This window comes from Denticeps clupeoides, chromosome 20 (genome assembly GCF_900700375.1).
Source record: "Denticeps clupeoides chromosome 20, fDenClu1.1, whole genome shotgun sequence".
Taxonomy (NCBI): domain Eukaryota; kingdom Metazoa; phylum Chordata; class Actinopteri; order Clupeiformes; family Denticipitidae; genus Denticeps; species Denticeps clupeoides.
Window position 1 is genome coordinate 6,562,501 of NC_041726.1, and position 27,191 is coordinate 6,589,691.

General features: G+C 43.9%; 2 protein-coding genes, 1 long non-coding RNA gene and 2 other non-coding genes across 9 annotated transcripts; 4 read left to right on the forward strand and 1 right to left on the reverse strand.

The window, feature by feature from the left end:
* The first annotated feature begins 19 nt into the window (after positions 1–19).
* On the forward strand, positions 20–4,805 carry LOC114770024 (polyadenylate-binding protein 1). The gene is made up of 15 exons (XM_028963610.1): positions 20–719; positions 1,181–1,374; positions 1,510–1,625; positions 1,741–1,880; positions 2,018–2,112; positions 2,410–2,547; positions 2,784–2,879; positions 2,970–3,242; positions 3,320–3,410; positions 3,497–3,607; positions 3,700–3,845; positions 3,925–4,009; positions 4,111–4,241; positions 4,382–4,480; positions 4,572–4,805. The coding sequence occupies exons 1-14, from the start codon at positions 527–529 to the stop codon at positions 4,472–4,474; spliced, it is 1,902 nt and encodes a 633-aa protein (XP_028819443.1). The 5' UTR covers positions 20–526; the 3' UTR covers positions 4,475–4,480; positions 4,572–4,805.
* On the forward strand, positions 2,577–2,709 carry LOC114770928 (small nucleolar RNA SNORA5). The gene has a single exon (XR_003743512.1). It is a non-coding gene; the product is annotated as a small nucleolar RNA SNORA5 (small nucleolar RNA).
* A 3,769-nt stretch (positions 4,806–8,574) lies between the features above and the next one.
* Positions 8,575–25,226, forward strand: LOC114770025 (polyadenylate-binding protein 1-like). Of its 5 annotated transcripts, XM_028963613.1 has the most exons (16): positions 8,575–8,776; positions 16,323–16,468; positions 16,549–16,734; positions 22,002–22,153; positions 22,339–22,454; positions 22,570–22,709; positions 22,847–22,941; positions 23,239–23,376; positions 23,611–23,706; positions 23,797–24,069; positions 24,147–24,201; positions 24,298–24,443; positions 24,518–24,596; positions 24,668–24,798; positions 24,940–25,038; positions 25,130–25,226. In XM_028963613.1, exons 4-15 carry the CDS (start codon positions 22,019–22,021, stop codon positions 25,030–25,032), a joined length of 1,497 nt encoding a protein of 498 aa, XP_028819446.1. In that variant the 5' UTR covers positions 8,575–8,776; positions 16,323–16,468; positions 16,549–16,734; positions 22,002–22,018; the 3' UTR covers positions 25,033–25,038; positions 25,130–25,226. The 5 variants fall into 5 exon arrangements, with proteins under 5 accessions (XP_028819446.1, XP_028819447.1, XP_028819445.1 ...); XM_028963614.1 differs by lacking the exons at positions 16,323–16,468; positions 16,549–16,734 and having other exon boundaries at positions 21,969–22,153; XM_028963612.1 differs by lacking the exons at positions 16,323–16,468; positions 16,549–16,734.
* Positions 18,754–19,643, reverse strand: LOC114770027 (uncharacterized). Its single transcript, XR_003743296.1, has 3 exons — positions 19,585–19,643; positions 18,854–18,954; positions 18,754–18,787 (listed from the first exon to the last, which is right to left on the reverse strand). It is a non-coding gene; the product is annotated as an uncharacterized LOC114770027 (long non-coding RNA).
* LOC114770929 (small nucleolar RNA SNORA5) lies at positions 23,406–23,538 on the forward strand. Its single transcript, XR_003743513.1, has one exon. It is a non-coding gene; the product is annotated as a small nucleolar RNA SNORA5 (small nucleolar RNA).
* Positions 25,227–27,191: the final 1,965 nt, after the last annotated feature.

The window sequence follows — 27,191 nt, forward strand, 5'->3', positions numbered from 1 at the left end:
AAGCGCGGTTGTGGCTGCGCTCTCCCCTTACCCCGGCTGTTAGTGCTGTGTGAGTGCTGTGTGCGCCTGGGCTTGCCTCGGCACACATTATATAAAAAATAAAAAAATACAAAAAAATTTTAAAAACCCTTAAAATTCCAAAAAATCTTTTTTTTTTTTTTTTTCTTTTTTTTTTTCATTTTATATATAAAACCGGTGAAGCAGGAGCCGCTTGTCTCGAACTGGAGGGGAAGAAGCTGAAATTTCAAACCGACGAAGAGAGCTGATCGCTGGGCATCTAAGGGGGAAGGCCTCGATCGTTTTTTTTTTTTCGCGTTTTCTTTAACTGTTACGATTCGAGACAAGTTCGCCTTTTAGCCGTATCTACGAGTACCTGTTTTAAAACAAGCTATTTTAAGGGAGAGACTCACTTTTAAGTCGTTTTTAAGCCAATAGAACTAATCCGGACGCATTTTATACGACCTAACCAGTTAGGTTATCTATTAAAAAATATTTGACAAAAAAAAGCAACCAAAAAAGGAAGAAAATGAACCCCAGCGCTCCAAGTTACCCCATGGCCTCCCTGTACGTGGGCGACCTGCACCAAGACGTGACCGAGGCTATGCTGTACGAGAAGTTCAGCCCGGCCGGGGCGATCCTCTCCATCCGCGTCTGCCGGGACATGATAACCCGCCGCTCCCTCGGCTACGCCTACGTCAACTTCCAGCAGCCCGCCGACGGTAAGCGTTTTGTCGAATTCCCCCCCACACACGCATGACACATTCTTGCTCACTCGGGCCTCGTCTGCCGCTGCGCTAATGCTAACGCTAGCTAGCGCATGTCCGTATTCCTCCAGAAAACGAATCGCTTCGTTCGCCTTGGGGTTACGATGACGTGGTGGTGGCGTTAGGACAGCGCGACAGACCCGTCTGCCGTGCTGTCACCCGAGTAGATGTTCCCAGGGTTTATTTGAACTGGTAGCAGATTGCGCAACAAGAGGCCCGAGGCTAATTTCAGGCCGCGGCGCCGCTAATCAGCCACATGGGTGTCAAGCACATGGCTCCCGTCGGGTGGCGGGGCCGGATTTTTGTCGGACGTGTGAATGTAAATGTGTCGCGGGCCACGGCAGCCCGGCCTCGCGTCGGGCGGCCGACGGCACTGGTGTCACGTGGCTGATCACGTCGCGAAATTCCTCTTGCAGCCGAGCGCGCCCTCGACACCATGAACTTTGACGTGATCAAAGGACGGCCCGTTCGCATCATGTGGTCGCAGCGTGACCCGTCACTGCGGAAAAGCGGCGTGGGAAACATCTTCATCAAGAACCTGGACAAGTCCATCGACAACAAGGCCCTTTACGACACCTTCTCTGCCTTTGGCAACATATTGTCTTGCAAGGTAACAACTAGTTGGAAGTTAAAAGCCCCTCTGGGGCTTTTCAGTGTGCCTTGTGTGGCTGTGTAGCATGAGTGGGTTTTAAAACTTTTTGCCTGCATGACATCAATCGCCTTTGCCTCCTAATGTCCCTACAAGGTTGTGTGCGATGAGAATGGCTCGAAGGGATATGGCTTCGTGCATTTTGAGACCCAGGAAGCAGCCGAGAGGGCCATTGAGAAAATGAATGGCATGTTGCTCAATGACCGAAAAGTGTAAGTCGTGGTTTTGATTCCAAACGTGGATGTTTGCAGTCAATTTTTTCACGTTTCAAAGGACGAAGTCTTGTCTGGCCACGTATAAACCAACTGTTCCCCTTTTCTTTAACAGGTTTGTGGGCCGGTTCAAGTCTCGCAAAGAACGCGAGGCTGAGCTCGGAGCGAGAGCCAAGGAATTTACCAACGTTTACATCAAAAATTTTGGTGAGGACATGGATGACGAGAAGCTGAGGGAGGTCTTCAGCCAATACGGTACAGACTTTCTTACTTTTTATTTATTTATTAATGCGATTTCCCACTTGTGGGACTAATAAAGGTTGATCTGATCTTATTTCCACCTCCCTTGTGTCTTTCTTGAGCAGTTTAGTAAACGGGTTTTGTCTGTGCAGGCAACGCCATGAGCATCAGAGTCATGACTGATGACGGTGGAAAGTCCCGGGGCTTCGGTTTTGTCAGCTTTGAGCGTCACGAGGACGCCCAGAGGGTAAGCGCGTGCGCTGGTGTACCCTGAACTCCATACAGATCACGATAAAATATGACACTGTACATATTGCAATTTTCTACAGTTCGCTGAATATGTAATGTTTCGCGATTTCACTCTGCCTGAAATGCCACAATAGCACCACCCGGTGGACTAAATCTGTCTACAGAAATATCGATTATTTTGATGTCCCTGTATTGATACAATATCACCACACTAAATATTACAATATATTGCTGTGTCAATATTTTCCAACACCTAGTTCTCTCTGTGTTCATTTGCTCATTGTCTCCCACGAAGGCTGTGGACGAGATGAATGGCAAGGAGCTGAACGGCCGACCCATTTACGTGGGCCGCGCTCAGAAGAAGGTGGAGCGGCAGACCGAGCTCAAGCGCAAGTTTGAGCAGATGAAGCAGGACCGCATGACTCGCTACCAGGTCTGTATTTGAGACTCGTGGTGTGTGTTTGCAGCCTCGTCAAATTCAGTGTTTCCTTCTCGGTGGACCACACTGGCCAAAATGGCTGCAACAGTGAGCCGTAGTCCATGGGCCTCGCATTCTTCTAGTAGGATGGTGGGGATAGTTGGCACTACAACAACGGTCATTTAAAGTAGTCTTAATTCTTTAAAAAAAAATACAGCATGGTTTCAAAACTAGACGTGTCTATGTCTCAGGGTGTCAATCTGTACGTCAAGAACCTGGATGATGGCATCGATGATGAACGTCTGCGCAAGGAGTTCTCTCCTTTCGGTACGATCACCAGTGCAAAGGTATGATAGTCAATTCATTTCACCCCTGTGCATGAACTACAGATTTTCTGGCTCCTGGATTTGTCATCGTCTTCGTCTTGGCTCTGCTAGGTGATGATGGAGGGAGGCCGTAGCAAGGGCTTCGGCTTCGTGTGCTTCTCCTCTCCCGAGGAGGCCACCAAGGCCGTGACTGAGATGAACGGCCGCATCGTTGCCACCAAGCCCCTCTACGTGGCTCTGGCCCAGCGCAAGGAAGAGCGCCAAGCCCACCTGACCAACCAGTACATGCAGAGGATGGCCAGTGTCAGAGCGGTGCCAAACACAGTCATCAACCCTTACCAACCAGCCCCACCTTCTGGCTATTTCATGGCTGCCATTCCACAGGTCATTGTCCCCAACTGGTGTTGACCTTGTCCATAATTCTTCGAAACCTTTGCTCAACGCGTAACGTCTTTCCGCAGGCCCAAAACCGAGCTGCGTACTACCCCACCAGTCAGCTGGCGCAGTTGAGGCCCAGCCCCCGCTGGGCTACCCAGGGAGTCCGGCCACAGCGTGAGCTTTTCGCTTCATCACCGCATCGTTTTTGGCATGTGACATTTTTATTTGGGATTTATATGGACCCTCTCCTTCTTGTGCAGATTTCCAGAACATGCCAGGTACCATGAGGCCATCGGCACCCAGGCCCCAGACCTTCAGCACCATGAGACCAGCCTCCCAGGTCCCACGCATGATGTCCGCCCAGAGAGTCGGTGAGTGACCGTGGTGCAATATCCAGTTTATCTTTTTTTGTTTAGCTTTGTTACTGCTGGTCAATCTGAATTTGCATACTGCCCCCCTCCAGCAACCCAGGCCATGGGACCCCGCCCAGCCACCGCAGCGGCTGCCGCTGCTGCCCCGGGACGCGTCGTTCCTCAGTACAAGTACGCTGCTGGAGTGCGCAACCCTCAGCAGCACATGAACACCCAGCCACAGGTGGCCATGCAGCAGGTCAGGAGTGATCTCGTGCTGGAACATCCAGGACGTTTCAAAGTGCAGAACTTTACCTGATAGGGTTTCTCTTCCATAGCCGGCTGTTGTGGTTCAGGGCCAGGAGCCTCTCACCGCCTCCATGCTGGCCTCCGCTCCTCCACAGGAGCAGAAGCAGATGCTGGGTGAGGATTTTTTTTTTTTTTTTTTTTTTTTTTTTTTTAAATATCCAAAAAATGATCTATACCTGTAGACCAGAACATTGAACGTGTCCTTTTCTTCTCAGGTGAACGTCTCTTCCCGCTGATTCAGAACATGCACCCAAGCCTGGCAGGAAAGATCACTGGCATGCTTCTGGAAATTGACAATTCAGAGCTGCTTCACATGCTGGAGTCCCCGGAGTCGCTTCGTTCCAAGGTTGGTCCAGGCGCCCTCCTCACATTGTTGGGAGGGGTGACGTTGGTGTGACCTGACTCGTTCCATGGATGCCCGAAGCTGTTGTCCCACCCGTTCTGCTGTTTTTTTTTTTTAATCTGTATTTTATTCCCCTATTTTAGGTGGATGAGGCAGTTGCTGTACTTCAGGCTCACCAGGCTAAGGAGGCCGCTCAGAAAACCGTGACCAACTCTACTGGTGTCCCAAGCGTCTAAACCAAGGTAGGAACTGAAACCAAATATAGTAATGTTTGTCACGTATTGCTGGATAGTATAGTCACTCACTCTCTCTGCCTTTTCTTTTCTTCCTCAGAAATGGGAAAACCGTAACTTGCTTCACCGAAGAAAAAAAATAAACATTGAAAAAATTAAAATACACAAAACATTGCAAAAGATCTAAAACATCGTTTTAAAAAAAATGGAAAAGAAACCAGATCAGCCAGGTCTGGAGTAAGTAAGCGCTAGACCTTGATAATAAAACCAAAAAATATACCAAAAAAAAAAAGTAAAATAAAAAAATTTAACAAAAAATGAAAAATCTGGGGTTTGAAAATATTCCATAAATTTGGGAACATGATCATTAATGCATTCCTTATTTTATTCGTTTTACTTTGTGAACGCCTTAGATATTGGTCCGCAGTTCGCAGTTGGGGGGGGCCAATGGAACGGCATTGTGAAAAATTCTCAATTTGGAAAATTTGCTCGCTTGAAATAAACCTTAATAAAAATTAATCTAAAATGCTCTTGTTTTATTTGCATACATTCCGCTTCCTTCTTTATCTGTGGCAGCTTTTCTCTTTATGTCCGAAGGCTACAATGGTCTAAATTTCAACTTTCGATTTAAACCAAAAAAAGGCCATCTCAGTGAGGTTTTATTGTGTTGCGGTTTTCTAGATTTCACTCGCCCCCTGACTACCAAGCCCCATGCTTAATGCTGATGATGACACTATAATGCCTTTGTCTGTAAGCCAAGATTGACCTAGATCTCTTAGCCACAGCTTCAGTTGAAGGTCCTGTCATCTGTGTGAGTTAAATATTAAATGAATGTGGTAATTGCTTCAGATTAATTTTTTTTTTTTGAGAAACAAAAATATCTATTTTAAGATAAACTTCAGTTCTCGCTGTAACGTCTGTCAGGCTTAGTCCTTTTTATGACTTGCTTGGAAATGTGCTTTCATTTCTTGTTATAGACATCTGTGGATCGGTAAGAATTTGCTGGTGGCGTCCAATTTACAAGTGGGCGGTGGTGGCCTAGCGGTTAAGGAAGTGGCCCCAGGCAATCAGAAGGTTGCTGATTCGAGTCCTAGTCTGCCAGGAAGCCACTGAGCAAAGCACCGTCCCCACACGCTGGGTCATGGCTGCCCACTGCTTACCAAGGGTGATTGTTAAAAGCAGAGGACACATTTCGTTCTGTCACCGGGTGCTGTGCTGCAGTGTTTCACAATGACAATCACTTCACTTTCACTTTCAAGTGGCCTGGAAAAGTGAAGTCATTTATAAGAAACTGGTTTCTTGTTTGCGATGTCACAAATTAGTATATTCTGGAATTACTGCAAGGTATACATACTCAACACTCAGACCGGAGCCATACTTCAAAACATTAAAATTGGTCTCCTTTTAGAAATTAGAAACGTTTTTTTTGTTTTTTTAATTATTTTAACTTTTACAGGAGCCTGGGCCTAGCGACAGATTGCCCGTTTGTCTTCCTTCTGGTCTTGTAGTCTAACAACGAATTCTGCGGTGCTTCCATGTCCCTGAAAATCTGAAAACGACCTGCCTCGTCTGTTGCTTAACTCTGTAGCCTGAACGTGGTTGCTGGCTGGTGCTTGTAATGTTGCGAATAGGCTGACAGGGGGCAGCATTTACAGCATTTGGCATTTAGTTGCATATCTACAATACATCCTGTCGAAGTCCCATCGAAAGAATGATGCCATTAATTGTCTGTGGTAATGTACTGCCGATGGCCATTAATGAGCGAGAGAGAGCCATACCATGATACCACTGTAACAAAATAAGAACAGTTTTCTGTTTGGTTACTACATTTACAGCATTTATCAGACGCCCTTATCCAGAGCGACTTACAATCAGTAGTTTCAGGGACAGTCTCCCTGGAGCAATTTAAGGTTAAGTGTCTTGCTCAGGGACACAATGATAATAAGTGGGATTTGAACCTGGGTCTTCTGGTTCATAGGTGAGTGTGTTACCCACTAGGGTACTACCACACATTATGAAACAAGAAAAGGCTGAACCTGTTTAACTGACTGTTGACTGTTAGTGTCATAATTATCAAATTTAATAGTGAGAATAAACGTGTGTTTTGCAAGTTTAGTGTGTTGCTTAAGAAAAGTTGAATCTTTTTAATGCTTTCAATTATTTTGAATTTTGAATATAATAAATAATATTATTATATTAGTCAGTGTTACATGCTAAAAGTCTTCATGGATTTTAGATACTGTTTTGTACTGTAGAAAAAAGGATGCTAATACCCTAAGAACCTCATATTTAATTAGGGCTGCAACTAACGATTATTTTAATAATCGATTAATCTGTCGATTTTTTATTAATCGGATAAAAAACAAGAAAAGCATTCATTTCCAACCCTTTATTCAAAAACAGAACCAAAATCTTTAGAAAGTGCACAAACAGCTCCTTGAGCTGTTATAATAATAATAAAATAAAAATGGACTAACACAAAAAACATACACATGTATGCTTTACATCTGCCAAATATAGACTTTTTTAAAAAAAAAATAAAGTGCCACCTGAGCTGCCAGAATGATAAATAATTAATGAAAAAATAAAGAACAATACAAATCAGAAAATTTAACAGGATTTGTTTGAATGTCAGAACTTGTTCTCTACACTACATTGACTGCAGATGCACACACTTGCAGACGCACACACTCACAAACTCTCACACTGACACACACACACACACACACACTGCAAAAAATGCTTTTCTAACTTAGTAGTTTTGTCCTGATTTCAGTCCAAATCTCTAAAAAAATCTTAAATCAAGATACATTTACTAGATACATGAAATAGCATAAGAAATTGTCATGTTTTCTGAAAATAACATCTCAAAATTAAGTGATTGCTTAAAACAAGCAAAATTATCTGCCAATGGGGTAAGAAAACTAATCTTAATGAGATATAATCTCAAACAGAAGTTTTAAGCATCACTTAATTTTCTCATGCCATTTTTCTTGTCTAGTAATCTTGATTTAAGATTTTTAGATGTTTGGACTGGAAACGAGACAAAATTACTAGGTTAGAAAAGCTTTTTTTGCAGTGTAGCTATACATGACAACAGATTGAAAAATGAATGGTCCAAAAAAGGCTAGTGAATAAAAACATGTCTTTAGTCTTTTAATGCAAAGTAACTATAGCACCCCTGCTTTACTACTGTTATTAACGCGCTAACGCTAACTTGTCATGCTTGTCAAGCTGGATGATGGGTAAACATTTACAGCATTTATCAGACGCCCTTATCCAAAGCGACAATCAGTAGTTATAGGGACAGTCTCCCCCTGGAGCAACTTAGGGTTAAGTGTCTTGCTCAGGGACACAATAGGCGAGTGTGTTACCAACTAGGCTAGTACCACCCTCCATCGTCCACGCGGAGACGCAGAGAACAGTCTGAACGCTGTTTCATCCCCCTCCACACCTGTAGGTGGTGCTGTAAGTCCCCGTCTAGTTCTCCTCCGCGGTGAGTTAAACACCAGCACCAGGGACATTACGTTCCTCACTTCAAAACGGAACAAAAGTAGGATTCTGTAGTGATTTACCCTGCTGCTGAACTCCTTTCCTCCTCATCAAACACGCGTTTCAAGTGCTGGATCATTGCCGTGGTGCTCCAGTGCCGTGCCATGTCGCTTTTGCATATTTTCGCGCAGATTTCTCTACGTCCCCCATGTATCTGTCCTCTACTTCCGCTTGTTTTTTTTGCTCCGTGCTGTCTATGAGGCGCCAAACTCTGTTAGCATCTGTGCACGAGAGGCCGAGTGTGTTCACTCCGCTCCACACTCAAATATATTTTTTTTAATAATCAAACGTCTCCGCATCGCGCGACATAACGAATCGATTAGGAAATTAGTTGCCAACTCTTTTAGTAATCGATTTTTATCGATTTAATCGATTCGTTGTTGTGAAATTCAGACAGTTTGCCTTAAGCTAAACCACGGTAATGCCTTTTACTTGTCTGATTTATAAATGTTCAAAGGCAGTGAGGTACCAAGAATTTTCTGCGTTTCATTTCCTGACAAACGAATGTAACTTTTGCACGGCATCAGCACTGGCAACCACGGGGTGCCGCGAGGGTGGAGGGTGGTTTCACATTCAGAAGGGCTACGGGACAGGGAGGTGCCGGGACGGCGCAAGTTTTAAGGGCTAAACAACAGCCCGTCCTCTTCGCCTTTTTCTTCTTATTATTAAATCTCCGCGCCAAGGAGCCCCTCGCCGTTTCCTCGCGCTCGCCCTCTTTTGTCCTCCCAGGATGACTCGCCGATGACTCGAAAGGTGAGCCGTGGTCGGCTAACGCCTGCTGGCTAGAGCGTGGTGACCGAACGCCGGCCGGGTTCGCCAACTAACTTAACTAAGTGGTTACGTCTGGGGGGGGAGACCGCTGTTAGCTAACGCTAACGCCTGCTTTGTTTTCGTCAGCTAACAAACAGACTAGGTATAAAGCGCTCTGGCGCTCCTCCGCTTGGCTATAAATAACACGCAGTCGGCGTCCTGGTGGACCGGTTTCATGAGACGACCGTCTGCTGTGAGATAAAACCCGGCTTCCTGGGGTTTTTATTTAAATGTTTGTCTTTCTTCTCCGGGCGGCGAGACCCGTCGTGCTTGGGGTTACTTGCTCGGGTTGTTTTGGGTGTGTTTGGGTGCCTGGCCACGTGCTTCAGTTGCGCAGTTTATTATTATTTTTTTTACGAATTACATTCATAAAGCACGTTTCATGTGATTTTTGATCTGTCATCATTTTGTGACGTACTTTTCGTGTTGCAAGACTAGGTTTTCCTTGTTGTGTCATCCTGAAAGCACCTTGGACTCGTTTTGTGTCATTTCTTGCTTTCATTTCTCAGCAGAGAGTCATTTGGGAAGTAGTGGTTGTGACTGTTACCATGGCGCCTGGTGCACTAGTCTTGGAAGGGGGGGGGGTCAACCTTTACTCAGACTTGCGGTCTCTGCTGTCAGGTTTAGGAAACGGTGTGTGGACCAAGGACATTGTGGTCGGGGGGGTTCATGCTGGGGTCGCCTGTGTCTGGCCCTATTCTGAGGTCAAAGTTGATAAATGTTGCACTTGGCGAGATTTGGTAATCTTTTTATATCTCGCTCTTTTGGTTTTGTCCACCTTCGTCACTCTTTTTTCCTATTGCGTGTTTATTTTAACGTTCGCCTGATGGGCGCCTGGTTTTTGTTAGTTTTTCTGCTCGCTTCATTGTTGTGACCTTGGTCCACTTTTACCTCTGTGATGTCGATTAAATAAAGAATACATGATGTTGATTGCGGTTTAGGGTCAGGGACATAACAAATGGGACATAGGAGTATAAACTCCAAAACGACGCAACAACACTTAAGGCTAATACTTTTTTACAACAAGGACATTTAAACAACAAAACAGGTCTGGGCAGTCTAAGGCTTGTCTTCTGGTCATAATCCTTCACTTCACCAACAACATTCTTCTCTCACACCAACATTCTATCTTCACCAACAACATTCTTCTCTCACACCAACATTCTATCTTCACCAACAACGTCCTCTTTTCTTCCTCACACCACCTTCTCCTTTTCACCGCCATTTTGAATCCTCTTCCCTATTACAGCCTACCAATCATGGCAGGAAGTGGGAGGAGTCCAATTATGTTCTGATGAGGAGCCACCCTGCAACATTACAGACACAGAAAGAGAGAGAGAGACACAGAACAGAAAACACCCATAGTCTGCCACGGGACGTCACACCCCCACCACCAAAAATCAACGTACTATGTTGATTCACCCAAAAAAAACCTAAAAGGCCTGTGACTAGGCGTCAGCCAAAACATGTCCATCCCACGTTTGTATTTAATTTCTTTTTTTTTTTTTAAACTTTATTAGAATTAGAGCATAGGCAATAACAATATTCTCAAAAGGTTACAAAAGAAAACAGCTCAAACTCTCAAACCTAGACCCCAATAAAAAAAAAAAAAAAAAAAAAAGAAAAAAATAATAATAAAAAAAAAAATCTATAAATATTGATACATACACATACAGCTATTACACCCAAAAAAAGAGGGAAGAAAAACACAAAACAAACCACAAGAAAAAAAAAAAAAAACAGCATACAATCCACTCCCCCACCATCAACCTATACAAAAATAAATAAGTAAATAAATTTAAAACCACTTCTGCAGAGCTCCACCGAGACGCGGACTGTATCACCCAGGACCAGAAGGGAAATTCTTATTCTTAACCAGATCGAGGAAAGGACTAAAGGGAACCCCTAAGTGAAAGTCTTATCCTTTCCAGTTTAACAAAATAAAGAATATCTCGTATCCAGTGAATTTGGCTGAAAGGTTAAGGATTTCCAGTTTGTTGTAATTAGTCTTCTTGCCAGTAAGGTAGAGAAGGCCAGCATGTCCCTCTGATGAACAGATAATGAAGAAGGTGAGGAGAAAACCCCAAACAATGCCCCAAGTGGGTTGGGCTCTATTCTTTTCCCCACAAATTCTGACAACATGTCAAATATTTCAGTCCAGTACTGGTGTAAAGAAGGGCAAAGCCAGAACGTGAATAATATTGGCAGGGGACTGCTGACATTGGTCACACAAAGGACTGACGCCCTCATAGATTTGTGATAACCGCAGCTTAGTGTAATATGAATGGTGTAAGATTTTAAATTGTATGAGGCCAAGTCTAGCGCAAATAGATGATCCATGAACTTGCAGCAAAACCTCCTCCCAAATCTCATCAGGAATTTCCTGTCCCAAATCCTCTTCCCACAGTGTCTTCAGAGGTGTTAGTGAATTAGAACATATATTAAAAATCTGATTATAAGTATGAGAAACCGAACCTTTCAGAGATGGAGTTGGTTTAAGAAGGTCATCTAAAACAGAGTCTGGGGGTAGATTGGGAAATGTGGGAAAGGTATGATGAGCAAAGCTACGCACCTGCAAGTATCTAAAGAAATGATGCTGAGGAAGAGAATATTTATGAAGCAGTTGTGAGAAAGAGGCAAAAACATTGTCTATATATAGGTCTTTAAAACAGTGAATTCCAGCTTTTGACCACATAGAGAACAGATCATCAACCAGAGATGGAGGGAACTGGTGATTTGCCGCCAGCGGGGCATAGGTGGAGGAAGTTTGTAACCCAAAGTACCGTTTAAACTGCACCCAAATTCTGAGAGTAGTTCTAACAATCCTATTTTTAGTATAAGGCAAAGTGGAAGACAGAATAGCAGAGTGCACTAAAGCTCTCAGAGATGTAGGTTTGACCGAATTTGCTTCTATCGCCAACCAGTTGATTTGAGCATCTGATTGTTCGGACTGAAGCCAGTATTTGAGGATCCTAATATTAGATGCCCAGTAATAAAACCTAAAATGTAGTAAGGCTAACCCACCAAGTTTTCTTGGTCTTTGTAAGTATTGTTTGCGTAGTCTCGGAACTTTCTTGTTCCAGATAAACTCAGAGATCACAGAGTCAACTTTCTGAAAAAATGACTGAGGCAGAAAGATTGGTATGCATTGAAATAGGTAAGAAAAACATGGTAAAATATTCATTTTCACCGTATTAATGTGTGCAGTCAGGGACAGATTGAGAATGGACCACCGTTCACAATCCTCTCGAACCTTAGACAACAAGGAAACAAAATTAGCCTTTAAAAGATCTTCAAATTTAGATGTGACACAGACACCAAGATATGTAAAATTATGATGGGCAATTTTGAAGGGTAAGCTATAAAGAGGGTAATTCCTAGCAGCAGTACTAATGGGAAATAATTCACTTTTGTTCAAATTCAATTTATAACCAGAAATCTCAGAGAATGATTGAAGAATAGTAAGAGCAGCAGGGATTGAAACTGGTAAATTAGAGATATAGAACAAGAGGTCATCTGCATAAAGGGACACTCTCAACTCCCGCCCATTCCTAACAATTTCAGTGATCTGAGTGTTAGACCTAAGTGCAATTGAAAGAGGTTCAAATGCAAGCGCAAATAGTAAAGGGCTTAAGGGGCAACCCTGTCTAGTCAAACAATAGAGGGGGAAATATTCAGATTGAGTATTATTTGTTCTAAAGATGCTTGTGGTGAGGAGTAAAGTATCTTAATCCATGAAATGAAGTTTGTTTTAAAGCCAAATCTTCCCAGTGTATGAAAAAGATGTGGCCATTCCACTCTATCAAAAGCCTTTTCAGCATCAAGTGATATGAGGACCTCCTGAGCTGAGGGATCTGCAGTGTTCTAAATTGTATTAAACAGACATCTAAGGTTAGAGAAAGAGTGTCTGTTTCGGAGAAATCCTGTTTGGTCTGCAGACATGATGCTTGGAAGGGTAGATTCCAGTCTTACAGCCAACAATTTTGATAAAAGTTTAAAATCTGCATTCAACAAGCTGATTGGGCGGTAGGGCGAGCAGCACAAAGGATCTTTGCCCTTTTTTAAAAGCAGTGAGATGGTGGCTTGTGAAAGGGTTTGAGGAAGGCAGCCAGAGTGAAACGATTCATTATACATGTCTAGCAATAATGGAGCCAGTTTATCCCAGAACTTTCAATAGAATTCACAAGGAAATCAGTCAGGTCCGGGACATTTTCCACTTTGCCGAGACATCAGTGCCGATCTAAGTTCTGCAATGGAGATTGGCTTCTATAAATCCTCAGCAATGGATGTGTCTATGGAGGCAATATGCAGTTTGTCAAAAAAATGATCAAACTCCGCAGAAGAGGATGTAAGATCAGAGGAGTAAAGAGACACATAAAATTCCTTAAAGGCATTGTTAATTTCCAGGGGATCAGAGGTTTTGCCCGAGACTGTTTGGATCTGTAGTATTTGACTGGATGCTGCTGTCTGACGTATCTGGTGTGCCTTGTCTCCATGTTCATAATAGTTAGCTCTGGTTTGAAGTATCATTTCTGTAGCTTGATGTGTCATAATAGTGTCATACTCTGCTTGCACAGAGAGACGCTCCTTGTATAAGTCTGGGGATTGATTGATGGCGTATTCATTATCTAAATGAGAAATATGCTGCAACAACTCAGTCTCTTTTCGCTTTCCACGTTTTTTCTCATAGTAAGAGATAATCTCTCCCCTTATATAAGCCTTCAGGGTTTCCCACAACAGAGACGCTGATATATCAGGGGTTTTATTGAAGCTATTAAATAAGTAAATTTGTTGTGAAATGAACTTATTAAACTCTTCATTCAAAAGAAGCCGAGTATTAAGCTGCCATGGTGCTCTAGTGTGATTAAATGTCTTCAAAAATATATTAATTGAGATTGATGCATGGTCTGATAAGGCAATGGCATCATATTTACAGTCTGATATGGACGAAAGTAATCTATTATCCACCAAAAAAAGATCAATACGTGTGAAGTATTCACATTTAGTAGGATTAAAGAAGCGCCAGGCATCAGAAACAGCATATTCTTTCATAAAAGATAAAATAGCCTTAGCCGACCTAGAAGGAGCACAAACTGCAGAAGAAGAGCGGTCCAAGTGGGGATTTAAGCCAGCAATTGAAGTCACCCCCTAATATTAGATAATGTGTAGACAAATCAGGAATCAATGAAAAGAGACGTTTGAAGAAACCCTCATAGTCATAATTGGGGGCATTTATATTAGAACAGAAGTATTTTGCATTTGGCCCGTAACAATCACGAATCTCCCAATAGGGTCAGATACTACACTTGTATGTACAAAAGGGACAGATTTATGCAGTAGTATGGCTACTCCTCTTGCTTTCCCTGAGAATGAAGAGTGGTAGGTTTGATTGATCCAGCCCTTCTTAAGTCTGACATGGTCTGAGGGTTTGAGATGTGTTTCTTGTAAAAATATTACATGGGCACCTGCGTGATTAAGATAATGGAAGATCTTACTATGTTTTATAGGATTGTTGAGCCCCCTACAATTGAGACTAGTAAATAAAATGTTGCCCCCACCAGGGATCGATACAGAATTAGCCCTGGTCATAAATTTAAAAAAAGAGGAATGTTGTCTCAAAGTAGAACTGGGAAAGTGGGAAGTGAAGTAAGCTGAGGGAAAAATTAAATTAAGAAAGCATAAAAAAACAAAAAGGAAAAATAAATAACTGAGATAAAAACCAAGACCCCACCCCACGCAACCTAGCAGAAGCCTCTTCCAAAACTGGAGGCGCGCCACCCACCCCATAACACACCATCTTCTTGGCACGTCCATGGATGGTGCAAGTAACCTACTGCCCATCACTACAAGACGTTCCTAATGAAGAGTGACAAATTGGAAATCCAATAACCGTGCACAAAAATAAATATATTAAAGTTAACCCTTAATAACAAATTACACTAACCCTCAGTAGGAAAAACAGGATTAGTAAGTGAAACATAAACCAACAACTTGAAAACACGGGCAATATTAATTCGCATTCACAATACCTAAAATAAGGCACAGTATATCTTAAAAAAAAAACAAAAAAACACACACAATCTAAATTTCAATATTTCTAAAGGTAGCACCAAGAAAGAAAGATCGACATCATAGCTCTATTCAAGTATATAATCAGATCTTCTTAAGAGAATATAAAGCTCACCTTGTGAGAGAGTTTTAGTACAACACCGGAAACATGAATTCCGCGATGTTACCAGCAACAATGGCACGTTAGCTAATTAGCTAGCTAGAGGGAGTCTGGAACCACCACCTTTTTCACTTTCTTCTTAATAAAATCCAGCACCAAAGCGGGATCCTCGAACCTGTGGGTCTGACCGTTGGCCAGTGTAATGCGCAGTGTGGCCGGATAGAGAAGTCCAAACTTAATGTTCGGGCAGCAGTGGAGCTCTTTCTTCACGTTAGCGAATGTCGCTCTTTTCTTCGCCACCGCCGCTGTGAAGTCCGGGAAAATAGAAATCTTCTTACCCACGTGGAGAAGAGGAGACATTTCTCCGGCTCTTCGCAGAATCTGGTTCCGAACCTGGAACAGGTTAACTCTAATAATAAGTGGACGCGGAGGTTCGCCATCTTTGGACCTGGGACGTAAGGTACGGTGAGCACGATCCAGCACAGGTTTCTCATCAAGACCGAGTAGGTCCTGCAGGAACTGCGCCACAAACTCAGTTGGTCGTGGGCCCTCCAGACCCTCGGGAAGTCCCACCAAGCAAATATTAACAGCACAGGTAATCTTCCTGTGCTGTTAGCGTGCTAACGTTAGCCTGCAGCTCGGTTAGCTTACCATCGTGATCATTCGCCGAATGTTCGAGATTAGCAATTGTCTCTCCTTGTGCTGCCAACCTGCCATCAAAAACTTCCAGAGCCACTGTAACCTCCCTACGGACAGTTTCCGAAATAATAGAATCAAATTTATCAAGGATGTCAGTTCGCATCTCGTCCATCATTTGTCTCATACCCAGCAATAAACTTTCGTTAGCGTCCGACTGTGAAGTAGCTTCCAGCTCAGGAGAAGACCGATGTTTGCTGCAGCCTGACTTAGATTGTTCGGTTTTTCCGCGGTTAGCCATTGTGCCATACACTAAAAAATTAAAATAATAGGCGAGCAGCTTTGGCACTAAAGTTTGGTGCCAATAAGAGGGCAAATCAAGTGCACTTAAAAAGTAAAAATTATATAAAAAAAGTCACCCTTCTGAGGAGCCACTGGAAAACATGTCTACATCCCCCTGTCTCCGCAGCGCCCCCCCCTTTGTATTTAATTTCTAAATTGAAATTGTGCAAAACCAAGGACCAGCGCATAATATGCTGATTTGTGTTTTTCATCAGTGATAAAAACACCAGGGGATTGTGGTCAGAAAACACAAAAACAGGTTGTGTGGTGGACCCAATGTATACCTCGAAATGTTGCAATGCTAAAATCAGTGCTAATGCCTCCTTTTCGATGGTGCTGTAGTTCACCTGATGTTTTAAGAACTTTTTCAAGAAGAAGCAGATGGGATGATCAACTCCATCCGCATCTTCCTGTAACAGCACAGCCCCAGCTCGAACAGCACCTCCAGTTTGAAAGGGCGCTGGAAATCAGGAGCAGCAAGAACAGGGGTACTGCAAAGAAGGGTTTTCACAGACATAAAAGCATTCTGGCATTCATCATTCCAACTAAACTGTACTCTGCCTCGCAGCAGTTCAGTCAACGGACACACTACTGAAACGGACACACTACTGAAAAGTTTACAAACAGTAGTATCCAGCCATTCCCAAAAACCGGCGCAGTTCCCTTTTTTCGACGTGGGAATTGGGAAGGCAAGAATGGCCTGAATCTTGGCCATCACAGGTTTTACCTGGCCTTGACCCACCTCTTTACCCAGGTAAGTCACAGTGGCTTTGCCGAACTCACACTTCGCCAAGTTCAAAGTCAGCGATGCATCCTGCAGCCGCTTGAACACAGCAGTCAGAGTGTGGATATGCTCGTACCAAGTGAACGAATAGACAATAATGTCATCTAAATAAGCGTCACAGTTTTTAACTCCACAAAGCATTTTAGACATTAGACGCTGAAAAGTCGCTGGCGCATTACGTAACCCAAAAGGCATAACTGTATAATTGTAAGAAATTATCCGGTGTGACGAAAGCAGAAATTTCAGAAGCTCGGGGAGTCAATGGAACTTGCCAGTAACCATGAAGCAAGTCTAATTTACTGACAATACAAGCCAAATCAACCCTATCAACACAATCTTCCATTCGGGGCAATGGAAATGAATCTGGTCTAGTTACTGCATTTACTTTTCTGTAATCAGTACAGAAACGAACTGTACCATCAGGCCCTGTACTAACAGACAGGGACTACTCCATGGACTACAGCTCAGACTGCATTACCGTACGCTTAGTGGAATTTAGTCTGTACGGGTGCTGTCTGATTGGGGCATGTTCACCAATATCAATGTCATGCTTTAACACTGTAGTACATGATGGAACATCACCAAACAATGTCTTATATGTCCGAATTCATAACCTGCTCCTGTTCGTTAAGAGGCAAATGTGACGGATGTGCATCTAGGTTTTGTAAGATCACACTGTTGTGTAATCGGGGGAAGACACAGGAACATTTTCTTAGATGTAACCCATCCTCCTCGGGAGAATATGCATCCAGCAGGGGCATAGAAGCCACAGATAACACATCAGCTCCTTTACCCGGTGGATCTACATTGTCCTGTGTTGCATCACTGTCTCTCATAACATATTTCTTGAGCATGTTCACATGACATACACGCATTTTACGTTTTCGGTCAGGAGTGCGAATAACGTAATCAGTGTCACCCCATTAGTGGTAATAAAACCAGAACTCGATCAACCGGCTGAAAAGATCGAGAGACTGCTTTCTGATCATATCGGGCTTTCATAGACCCTTGTGCATGTTGTAAGGAAGCTCGAGCGGTAGCACAAGCATTATGAAGCCGTTCCCGAAAGGAACTGACATGAGCACATTAGTCTCTGTAAATGGTTCAGCTACCCAGGCTTCTTTAAGCAGCTTGAGTGGACCACGCACGGTGTGACCGAATACAAGGTCAGCAGGACTGAATCCCAAAGACTCCTGAACAGTTTCACGAATGGCAAACAACAATAGTGGGAGACCCTCATCCCACTCTTTAGCCGAAGCTAAGCAATAAGTACGGAGCATGGACTTTAGAGTTTGGTGAAAATGTTCCAATGCTCCTTGTGACTGAGGACGGTAAGCACTTGATACCAGATGCTTTATTTGTAATTCCTCCAAAACTTGCTTAAAAAGGCGAGACATGAAATTCGAACTTTGGTCCGTTTGGACCAATTTTGAAAAATTAGAAAAGAACTTCACTAAGGCCCTCACTATATTCTTAGCCTTTAGTGAGCATAACTGAACTGCTTCCGGGAAACGTGTGGCACTACACATTATCGTCAGAAAGTATTTAAAACCTGTTTTGGTACAAGGAAGTGGACCAACACAATCTAAAATGGTGCAAAATCCGGTTATATGTTTTTGTTACTCCTATGTGTCCAGACATCACGTCTAAGTGTCCAGAACCACCACTTGATATACTGAATTCCAATCTACGTCATCAGCATTTGGAGGATTCCACTTCCTCATCAAGATCCCTTTATCCCAGAAAAAGGCTACCGATTTTGCAGTTATGTTGGCCTTCTCAACAACAGCCGAACGACACTGTGTTAAAGTAGAGTCTTTTCGCTGCTCCTGGGATATAAGCGTTTTACTTACAGCCAGCGACATTGTCTCATCACCATGGACATTAACAGCGCACATCCGTGGCGCTCCCTCCACCACTCCGCCATCTGAAGGTGCTGCATGGGAGACAGAAGGGTCAGAAACAGCCATTAACGTATCACACAGCTCATCCGTACTCTGCCGGCGTGCCTGCGCTCGGGTGACTGCACAAGCAGGGAAAACTGACTCAGAACCACTGAAGAGGGTGGAACTGTAGGGTTATCGATGACCTCCGGAAGGGGAAGAACTTTCCCTCCAGCCAAATCGTTCCCAAGAATAAAATCGATTCCCTGCATAGGCAGTTCGGGGCGCACTGCGACTTTGCACGAACCTGAAAATAAAGCACAGTGCAGGTTTACAACGTGCACTGGCACCTTAACGATGCCTAATTCAATACCCCGCACCAGTACATAAGAGCCACAGAACGTGTCATCAGAAAAGGGCCAGACATTCGCTAAAACAAAAGACTGCGCAGCACCGGTGTCTCGTAAAATGCGCACTGGCACTGCACTACTGTTTCCAGCAGCTGCGGAAACTGTACCAGCAAGCACAAAAGGTTCATAAACAGGATCAACAATCGTGGGGACACTCACAGCAGACTGAACAAACCCAACCACTTTTGATGAGGATTTTGTTAGTGAACTGTGATTCTTTATAAGCTTTGGGCATTTAGCGATGAGGTGGCCGGTCTCGTGACAATATAACATGCGCGACCTTCACTAAACGAAACGGGCGAATATCGAAATACGTTCCGATCCCGACGGAAACTCACATCCCGATCTGGTTTTCGTGAGACTGAATAAAACACAACTTTATGAGTAAGCACGAATCGTGCGCAGACGGCTGCCTGCGCCAGCGTTGACACTTTCTGGTCGCTCAGATGAGTGGCAACAGCTTCCGGGACGCAGTTTTTAAATTCCTCCAAAAGGATTAATTCACGAAGCTGTTCCCACGTACTGACCTTACTGGAAACACACCACCGGTTAAACAAAGCTTCTTTCTCTCTGGCAAACTCCACATACGTAATTTGCTCACCTTTCCTAGACTTCCGGAACTTTTGACTGTACGCTTCCGGGACAAGTTCGTACGCATTCAGAATTGAAGTCTTTACCACATCATAGTCAGAGCTCTGCTGCACAGAAAGAGAAGAGTAAACTTCCTGAGCCTTGCCCACAAGAACACACTGCAGTAGCAGCGTCCAAACAACTTTAGGCCACTGTAAAGTTGTTGCTACTCGTTCAAAGTGACTAAAATATTTTTCCAACTCGTTCTCAGAAAATGGAGGAACCAGTCTTAATATGTTGGCCGACGTCGAAAGCCGGGGTTTGCAACTCGGTTTGAGGAGTTGACAGGACAGACTTGGAAGCCAATTCAAGTTCGAGATGTTTTAATTACAGATCTCATTCTTGACATTCACGTTCAAACTGCCGTTCGCGATCACATTCTTCCAACTCCAATTGCTTAAGGTGCAACTGCCGTTTGCGATCACGTTCTTCCAATTCCAATTGCTTGAGTTGTAGCTGATGCGCTAGTTCGTTCTCACGCAGCCCACGAGCTTCTCGGTCAGCCCGCAGTTTTGCTGCTTCAAGCTGCATCTGCTTCTCTTGCAGTGACATTTCCTTTAACCGCATTTCACTAGAAAAACTCTTGCCGGACTCTTCCAAGCCCTCAGCAGAGAGTGGACTACCACAGTGGATTTAAAACATGGTACCCCCTTTTCCACCAAACCGATTTTTAATGCTTTTACTAATAAGTCCTTCAACTTTCTATCGGCGCTGGCAATGGGAATGCCATAGAAGTCAGCTACACCCAATAGTTAACTCTGCTAACATCTCATGGGAAGGGAACTCAATAAAACCCTCAAAACCTGTTGCCATAGTGACCTGTAATTCTAACCCCACAGCAAAATATACATTGAATTACTTGGTGACCCCACCAATACAAAAAGAATCTACACAGACCCAACTACAACGGCACACTGGGATGTATACCATAGTCAGTCTGCTCCTGTGGGATTCTAGGAACTCCAGCTCCTAATCTACCTAACCAGTCAGCTATCTGAGATCTAACTAGTCTTCGGGGAAGTTACCAGTTTTAGGCACCTTTAAACGCAAGCTCGCAACATTTCCAGTCTCTGACTGAGACAGAAATGCTCGACACGTACCTCCCCCTGGATTTTTCCCCAAAAATAACAAACCAAAACAACAAACAAACATAACAAACAGCGTCCGTTGGACGCTCAAGGCAGAATCCAGCTGGAAAGCTCTACCTAACCAGAGTTCACCAGAAAACCCACATAAACAGAAAAAACTCACCCAGATGAGAACAGTTGCCAAGGTCCACAGCCTACACAATATCCTACCTACGTGATAGGAGATCACGGACAAGCCCCCAGAATTTGTTACGTCACCGGTCTAGGGTCAGGGACATAACAAATGGGACATAGGAGTATAAACTCCAAAACGACGCAACAACACTTAAGGCTAATACTTTTTTACAACAAGGACATTTAAACAACAAAACACACACAAAACAGGTCTGGGCAGTCTAAGTCTTGTCTTCTGGTCATAATCCTTCACTTCACCAACAACATTCTATCTTCACCAACAACGTCCTCTTTTCTTCCTCACACCACCTTCTCCTTTTCACCAACACCTCCTCTCTTCACCAACATCCTCCTCTTGTCCTAAAGCAGCCGCCATTTTGAATCCTCTTCCCTATTACAGCCTACCAATCATGGCAGGAAGTGGGAGGAGTCCAATCATGTTCTGATGAGGAGCCACCCTGCAACATTACAGACACAGAAAGAAAGAGAGAGAGACACACACACACAACAGAAAACACCCATAGTCTGCCACGGGACGTCACATTGCAAAAGACTTATTTTATTGTTTTTTTTTTTTACTGATGGGTGTGAATCGTTGGTAACTGGATCAAATGTAACAAGTAAAAATGAAAAGAAAATGAATGCTTTCGTTGTGGCCTATTATTAATTGTTATTTCACCACAATGCAACAGGTGCTGGAAGTGAATAATGGATCCTTTTTATTGTTCGCACTACTCAAAATCTTAAATAAAAACAATTGGTAATGAGGTAGTTTTTTTTATGACTTTCATCTTTCTACTTTCATCTCATCTCCAATATGTGTGTGTTAGTGTTAAGTAGTCTGTCTGACTTTCCTGGTTTCACTGCTGCAGACTAAGCATCAAAATGCTGAGAATATTAGTCTGAATGGTGTGTGTCCCCATGCTATTCATCTTTATAACTCGCTGAACTGAGTGCTCACAGAAGCCATGTGCATTTAACCTTTAAATCTCATAACTATATTTTTGGATGTTTTTCAGTTACTTCCAAAAATATTGTTTTTGTCCAAAAAGGACGGCCTGTTCGCATCATGTGGTCGCAGCGTGACCCGCCACTGCGGAAAAGCGGCGTGGGCAACATCTTCATCAAGAACCTGGACAAGTCCATCGACGACAAGGCCCTTTACGACACCTTCTCTGCCTTTGGCAACATATTGTCTTGCAAGGTAACAAATAGTTGGAAGTTTTTTTTTCAGTGTGCCGTGTGTGGGTGTGTAGCATGAGTGGGTTTTAAAACTTTTTGCCTGCATGAAAGTTTCTGGATAAGGGCAAGTCGCTCTGGATAAGGGCGTCTGATAAATGCCGTAAATGCATGACATCAATTGCCTTTGCCTCCTAATGTCCCTACAAGGTTGTGTGTGATGAGAGTGGCTCGAAGGGCTATGGCTTCGTGCATTTTGAGACCCAGGAAGCAGCCGAGAGGGCCATTGAGAAAATGAATGGCATGTTGCTCAATGACCGAAAAGTGTAAGTCGTGGTTTTGATTCCAAACGTGGACGTTTGCAGTCAATTTTGTCACGTTTCGAAGGACGAAGTCTTGTCTGGCCATGTATAAACCAACCGTTCCCCTTTTCTTTAACAGGTTTGTGGGCCGGTTCAAGTCTCGCAAAGAACGCGAGGCTGAGCTCGGAGCGAGAGCCAAGGAGTTTACCCGCGTTTACATCAAAAATTTCGGTGAGGACATGGATGACGAGAAGCTGAGGGAGGTCTTCAGCAAATACGGTACTGACTTTTTTTAAAAATTATTTTTATTTTATGCAATTTCCCACTTGTGGGACTAATAAAGGTTGATCTGATCTTATTTTTACCTCCCTCGTGTCTTTCTTGAGCATTTTAGTAAACGGGTTTTGTCTGTGCAGGCAACGCCATGAGCATCAGAGTCATGACTGATGACGGTGGAAAGTCCCTGGGCTACGGTTTTGTCAGCTTTGAGCGTCACGAGGACGCCCAGAGGGTAAGCGCGTGCGCTGGTGTACCCTGAACTCCATACGGATCACGACATAATATGACACTGTACATATTGCAATTTTCTACAGTTCGCTGAATATGTAATGTTTCGCGATTTCACTCTGCCTGAAATGCCACAATAGCACCACCCGGTGGACTAAATCTGTATACAGAAATATCGATTATTTTGATGTCCCTATATCGATACAATATCACCACACTAAATATTACAATATATTGCTGTGTCAATATTTTCCAACACCTAGTTCTCTCTGTGTTCATTTGCTCATTGTCTCCCACAAAGGCTGTGGACGAGATGAATGGCAAGGAGCTGAACGGCCGAACCATTTACGTGGGCCGCGCTCAGACGAAGGTGGAGCGGCAGACCGAGCTCAAGCGCAGGTTTGAGCAGATGAAGCAGGACCGCATGACTCGCTACCAGGTCTGTATATGAGACTCGTGGTGTGTGTTTGCAGCCTCGTCAAATTCAGTGTTTCCTTCTCGGTGGACCACACTGGCCAAAATGGCTGCAACAGTGAGCCGTAGTCCATGGGCCTCGCATTCTTCTAGTAGGATGGTGGGGATAGTTGGCACTACAACAACGGTCATTTAAAGTAGTCTTAATTCTTTAAAAAAATACAGCATGGTTTCAAAACTAGACGTGTCTATGTCTCAGGGTGTCAATCTGTACGTCAAGAACCTGGATGATGGCATCGATGATGAACGTCTGCGCAAGGAGTTCTCTCCTTTCGGTACGATCACCAGTGCAAAGGTATGATAGTGAATTCATTTCACCCCTGTGCATGAACTACAGATTTTCTGGCTCCTGGATTTGTCATCGTCTTCGTCTTGGCTCTGCTAGGTGATGATGGAGGGAGGCCGTAGCAGGGGCTTCGGCTTCTTGTGCTTCTCCTCTCCCGAGGAGGCCACCAAGGCCGTGACGGAGATGAACGGCCGCATCGTTGCCACCAAGCCCCTCTACGTGGCTCTGGCCCAGCGCAAGGAAGAGCGCCAAGCCCACCTGACCAACCAGTACATGCAGAGGATGGCCAGTGTCAGAGCGGTGCCAAACACAGTCATCAACCCTTACCAACCAGCCCCACCTTCTGGCTATTTCATGGCTGCCATTCCACAGGTCATTGTCCCCAACTGGTGTTGACCTTGTCCATAATTCTTTGAAACCTTTGCTCAACGCGTAACATCTTTCCGCAGGCCCAAAACCGAGCTGCCTCCCAGGTCCCGCGCATGATGTCCGCCCAGATAGTCGGTGAGTGACCGTGGTGCAAAATCCAGTTTATCTCTTTTTTTTGTTTAGCTTTGTTACTGCTGGTCAATCTGAATTTGCATACTGCCCCCCCTCCAGCAACCCAGGCCATGGGACCCCACCCAGCCACCACAGCGGCTGCCGCTGCTGCCCCGGAGTGCGTCGTTCCTCAGTACAAGTACACTGCTGGAGTGCGCAACCCTCAGCAGCACATGAACACCCAGCCACAGGTGGCCATGCAGCAGGTCAGGAGTGATCTCGTACTGGAACATCCATTTCAAAGTGCAGAACTTTACCTGATAGGGTTTCTCTTCCATAGCCGGCTGTTGTGGTTCAGGGCCAGGAGCCTCTCACCGCCTCCATGCTGGCCTCCGCTCCTCCCCAGGAGCTGAAGCTGGGTGAGGATTTAAAAAAAAAAAAAGATCTATACCTGTAGACAGGAACATTGAACGTGTCCTTTTCTTCTCAGGTGAACGTCTCTTCCCGCTGATTCAGAACATGCACCCAAGCCTGGCAGGAAAGATCACTGGCATGCTTCTGGGAATTGACAATTCGGAGCTGCTTCACATGCTGGAGTCCCCGGAGTCGCTTCGTTCCAAGGTTGGTCCAGGCGCCCTCCTCACATTGTTGGGAGGGGTGACGTTGGTGTGACCTGACTCGTTCCATGGATGCCCGAAGCTGTTGTCCCACCCGTTCTGCTGTTTTTTTTTTTTTAATCTGTATTTTATTCCCCTATTTTAGGTGGATGAGGCAGTTGCTGTACTTCAGGCTCACCAGGCTAAGGAGGCCGCTCAGAAAACCGTGACCAACTCTACTGGTGTCCCAAGCGTCTAAACCAAGGTAGGAACTGAAACCAAATACAGTAATGTTTGTCACGTATTGCTGGATAGTATAGTCACTCACTCTCTCTGCCTTTTCTTTTCTTCCTCAGAAATGGGAAAACCGTAACTTGCTTCACCGAAGAAAAAAAATAAACATTGAAAAAATTAAAATACACAAAACATTGCAAAAGATCTAAAACATCGTTTTAAAAAAAATGGAAAAGAAACCAGATCAGCCAGGTCTGGAGTAAGTAAGCGCTAGACCTTGATAATAAAACCAAAAAATATACCAAAAAAAATTGTACAATAAAAAAATGTAATAAAAAATGAAAAATCTGGGGTTTGAAAATATTCCATAAATTTGGGAACATGATCATTAATGCATTCCTTATTTTATTCGTTTTACTTTGTGAATGCCTTAGATATTGGTTCGCAGTTGGGGGGTGGCCAATGGAACGGCATTGTGAAAAATTCTCAATTTTGAAAATTTGCTCGCTTGAAATAAACCTTAATAAAAATGAATCTAAAATGCTCTTGTTTTATTTGCATACATTCCGCTTCCTTCTTTATCTGTGGCAGCTTTTCTCTTGATGTCCGAAGGCTACAATGGTCTAAATTTCAACTTGCGATTTAAACCAAAAAAAGGCCATCTCAGTGAGGTTTTATTGTGTTGCGGTTTTCTAGATTTCACTCGCCCCCTGACTACCAAGCCACATGCTTAATGCTGATGATGACACTAATGCCTTTGTCTGTAAGCCAAGATTGACCTAGATCTCTTAGCCACAGCTTCAGTTGAAGGTCCTGTCATCTGTGTGAGTTAAATATTAAATGAATGTGGTAATTGCTTCAGATTAATTTTTTTTTTTTTGAGAAACAAAAATATCTATTTTAAGATAAACTTCAGTTCTCGCTGTAACGTCTGTCAGGCTTAGTCCTTTTTATGACTTGCTTGGAAATGTGCTTTCATTTCTTGTTATAGACATCTGTGGATCGGTAAGAATTTGCTGGTGGCCTAGCGGTTAAGGAAGTGGCCCCAGGCAATCAGAAGGTTGCCGATTCGAGTCCCAGTCTGCCAGGAAGCCACTGAGCAAATCACCGTCCCCACACGCTGCTCCCCCGGGCGCCTGTCATGGCTGCCCACTGCTTACCAAGGGTGATGGTTAAAAGCAGAGGACACATTTCGTTCTGTCACCGGGTGCTGTGCTGCAGTGTTTCACAATGACAATCACTTTCACTTTCAAGTGGCCTGGAAAAGTGAAGTCATTTATAAGAAACTGGTTTCTTGTTTGCGATGTCACAAATTAGTATATTCTGGAATTACTGCAAGGTATACATACTCATATTCAACACTCAGACCGGAGCCATGAAACACTGCATCGATGGGAAAATGTGGTTGAATACTTCAAAACATTAAAATTGGTCTCCTTTTAGAAATTAGAAACGTTTTTTTTTTTTTTTTTTTTAATTATTTAAACTTTTACAGGAGCCTGGGCCTAGCGACAGATTGCCCATTTGTCTTCCTTCTGGTCTTGTAGTCTAACAACGAATTCTGCGGTGCTTCCATGTCCCTGAAAATCTGAAAACCACCTGCCTCGTCTGTTGCTTGACTCTGTAGCCTGAACGTGGTTGCTGGCTGGTGCTTGTAATGTTGCGAATAGGCTGACAGGGGGCAGCATTTGGCATTTAGTTGCATATATAGAATACATCCTGTCGAAGTCCCATCGAAAGAATGATGCCATTAATTGTCCCTGGTAATGTACTGCCGATGGCCATTAATGAGCGAGAGAGACCCCATGATACCACTGTAACAAAATAAGAGCAGTTTTTGGTTTGGTTACTACATTTGCAGCATTTATCAGACGCCCTTATCCAGAGCGACTTACAATCAGTAGTTACAGGGACAGTCTCCCTGGAGCAATTTAGGGTTAAGTGTCTTGCTCAGGGACACAATGGTAGTAAGTGGGATTCGAACCCGGGTCTTCTGGTTCATAGGCGAGTGTGTTACCCACTAGGCTACTACCACCACATCCGTACCTAAGTTAGGTACGGATGTGTCGCATGTCATGATCTTGGCCAAAAAAAAAAAAAAACAGAATGACTGTCAAAGTGACACGGTCCTGTAACACCTCCCAACCAATCACGATACAAGTCTGGAGCACGTTTCTGTGTATC

Excerpts from the sequence above, each read along its gene's own strand:
- LOC114770024 (XM_028963610.1), top strand. The coding sequence starts at position 527 with ATGAACCCCAGCGCTCCAAGTTACCCCATGGCCTCCCTGTACGTGGGC. Across the intron at positions 2,113-2,409 it reads GTCACGAGGACGCCCAGAGG|GCTGTGGACGAGATGAATGG; the intron begins GTAAGCGCGTGC and ends TCTCCCACGAAG. Across the intron at positions 3,243-3,319 it reads TCATGGCTGCCATTCCACAG|GCCCAAAACCGAGCTGCGTA; the intron begins GTCATTGTCCCC and ends GTCTTTCCGCAG.
- LOC114770025 (XM_028963613.1), top strand. The coding sequence starts at position 22,019 with ATGTGGTCGCAGCGTGACCCGCCACTGCGGAAAAGCGGCGTGGGCAAC. Across the intron at positions 22,455-22,569 it reads TTGCTCAATGACCGAAAAGT|GTTTGTGGGCCGGTTCAAGT; the intron begins GTAAGTCGTGGT and ends TTTCTTTAACAG. Across the intron at positions 23,707-23,796 it reads GTACGATCACCAGTGCAAAG|GTGATGATGGAGGGAGGCCG; the intron begins GTATGATAGTGA and ends TGGCTCTGCTAG.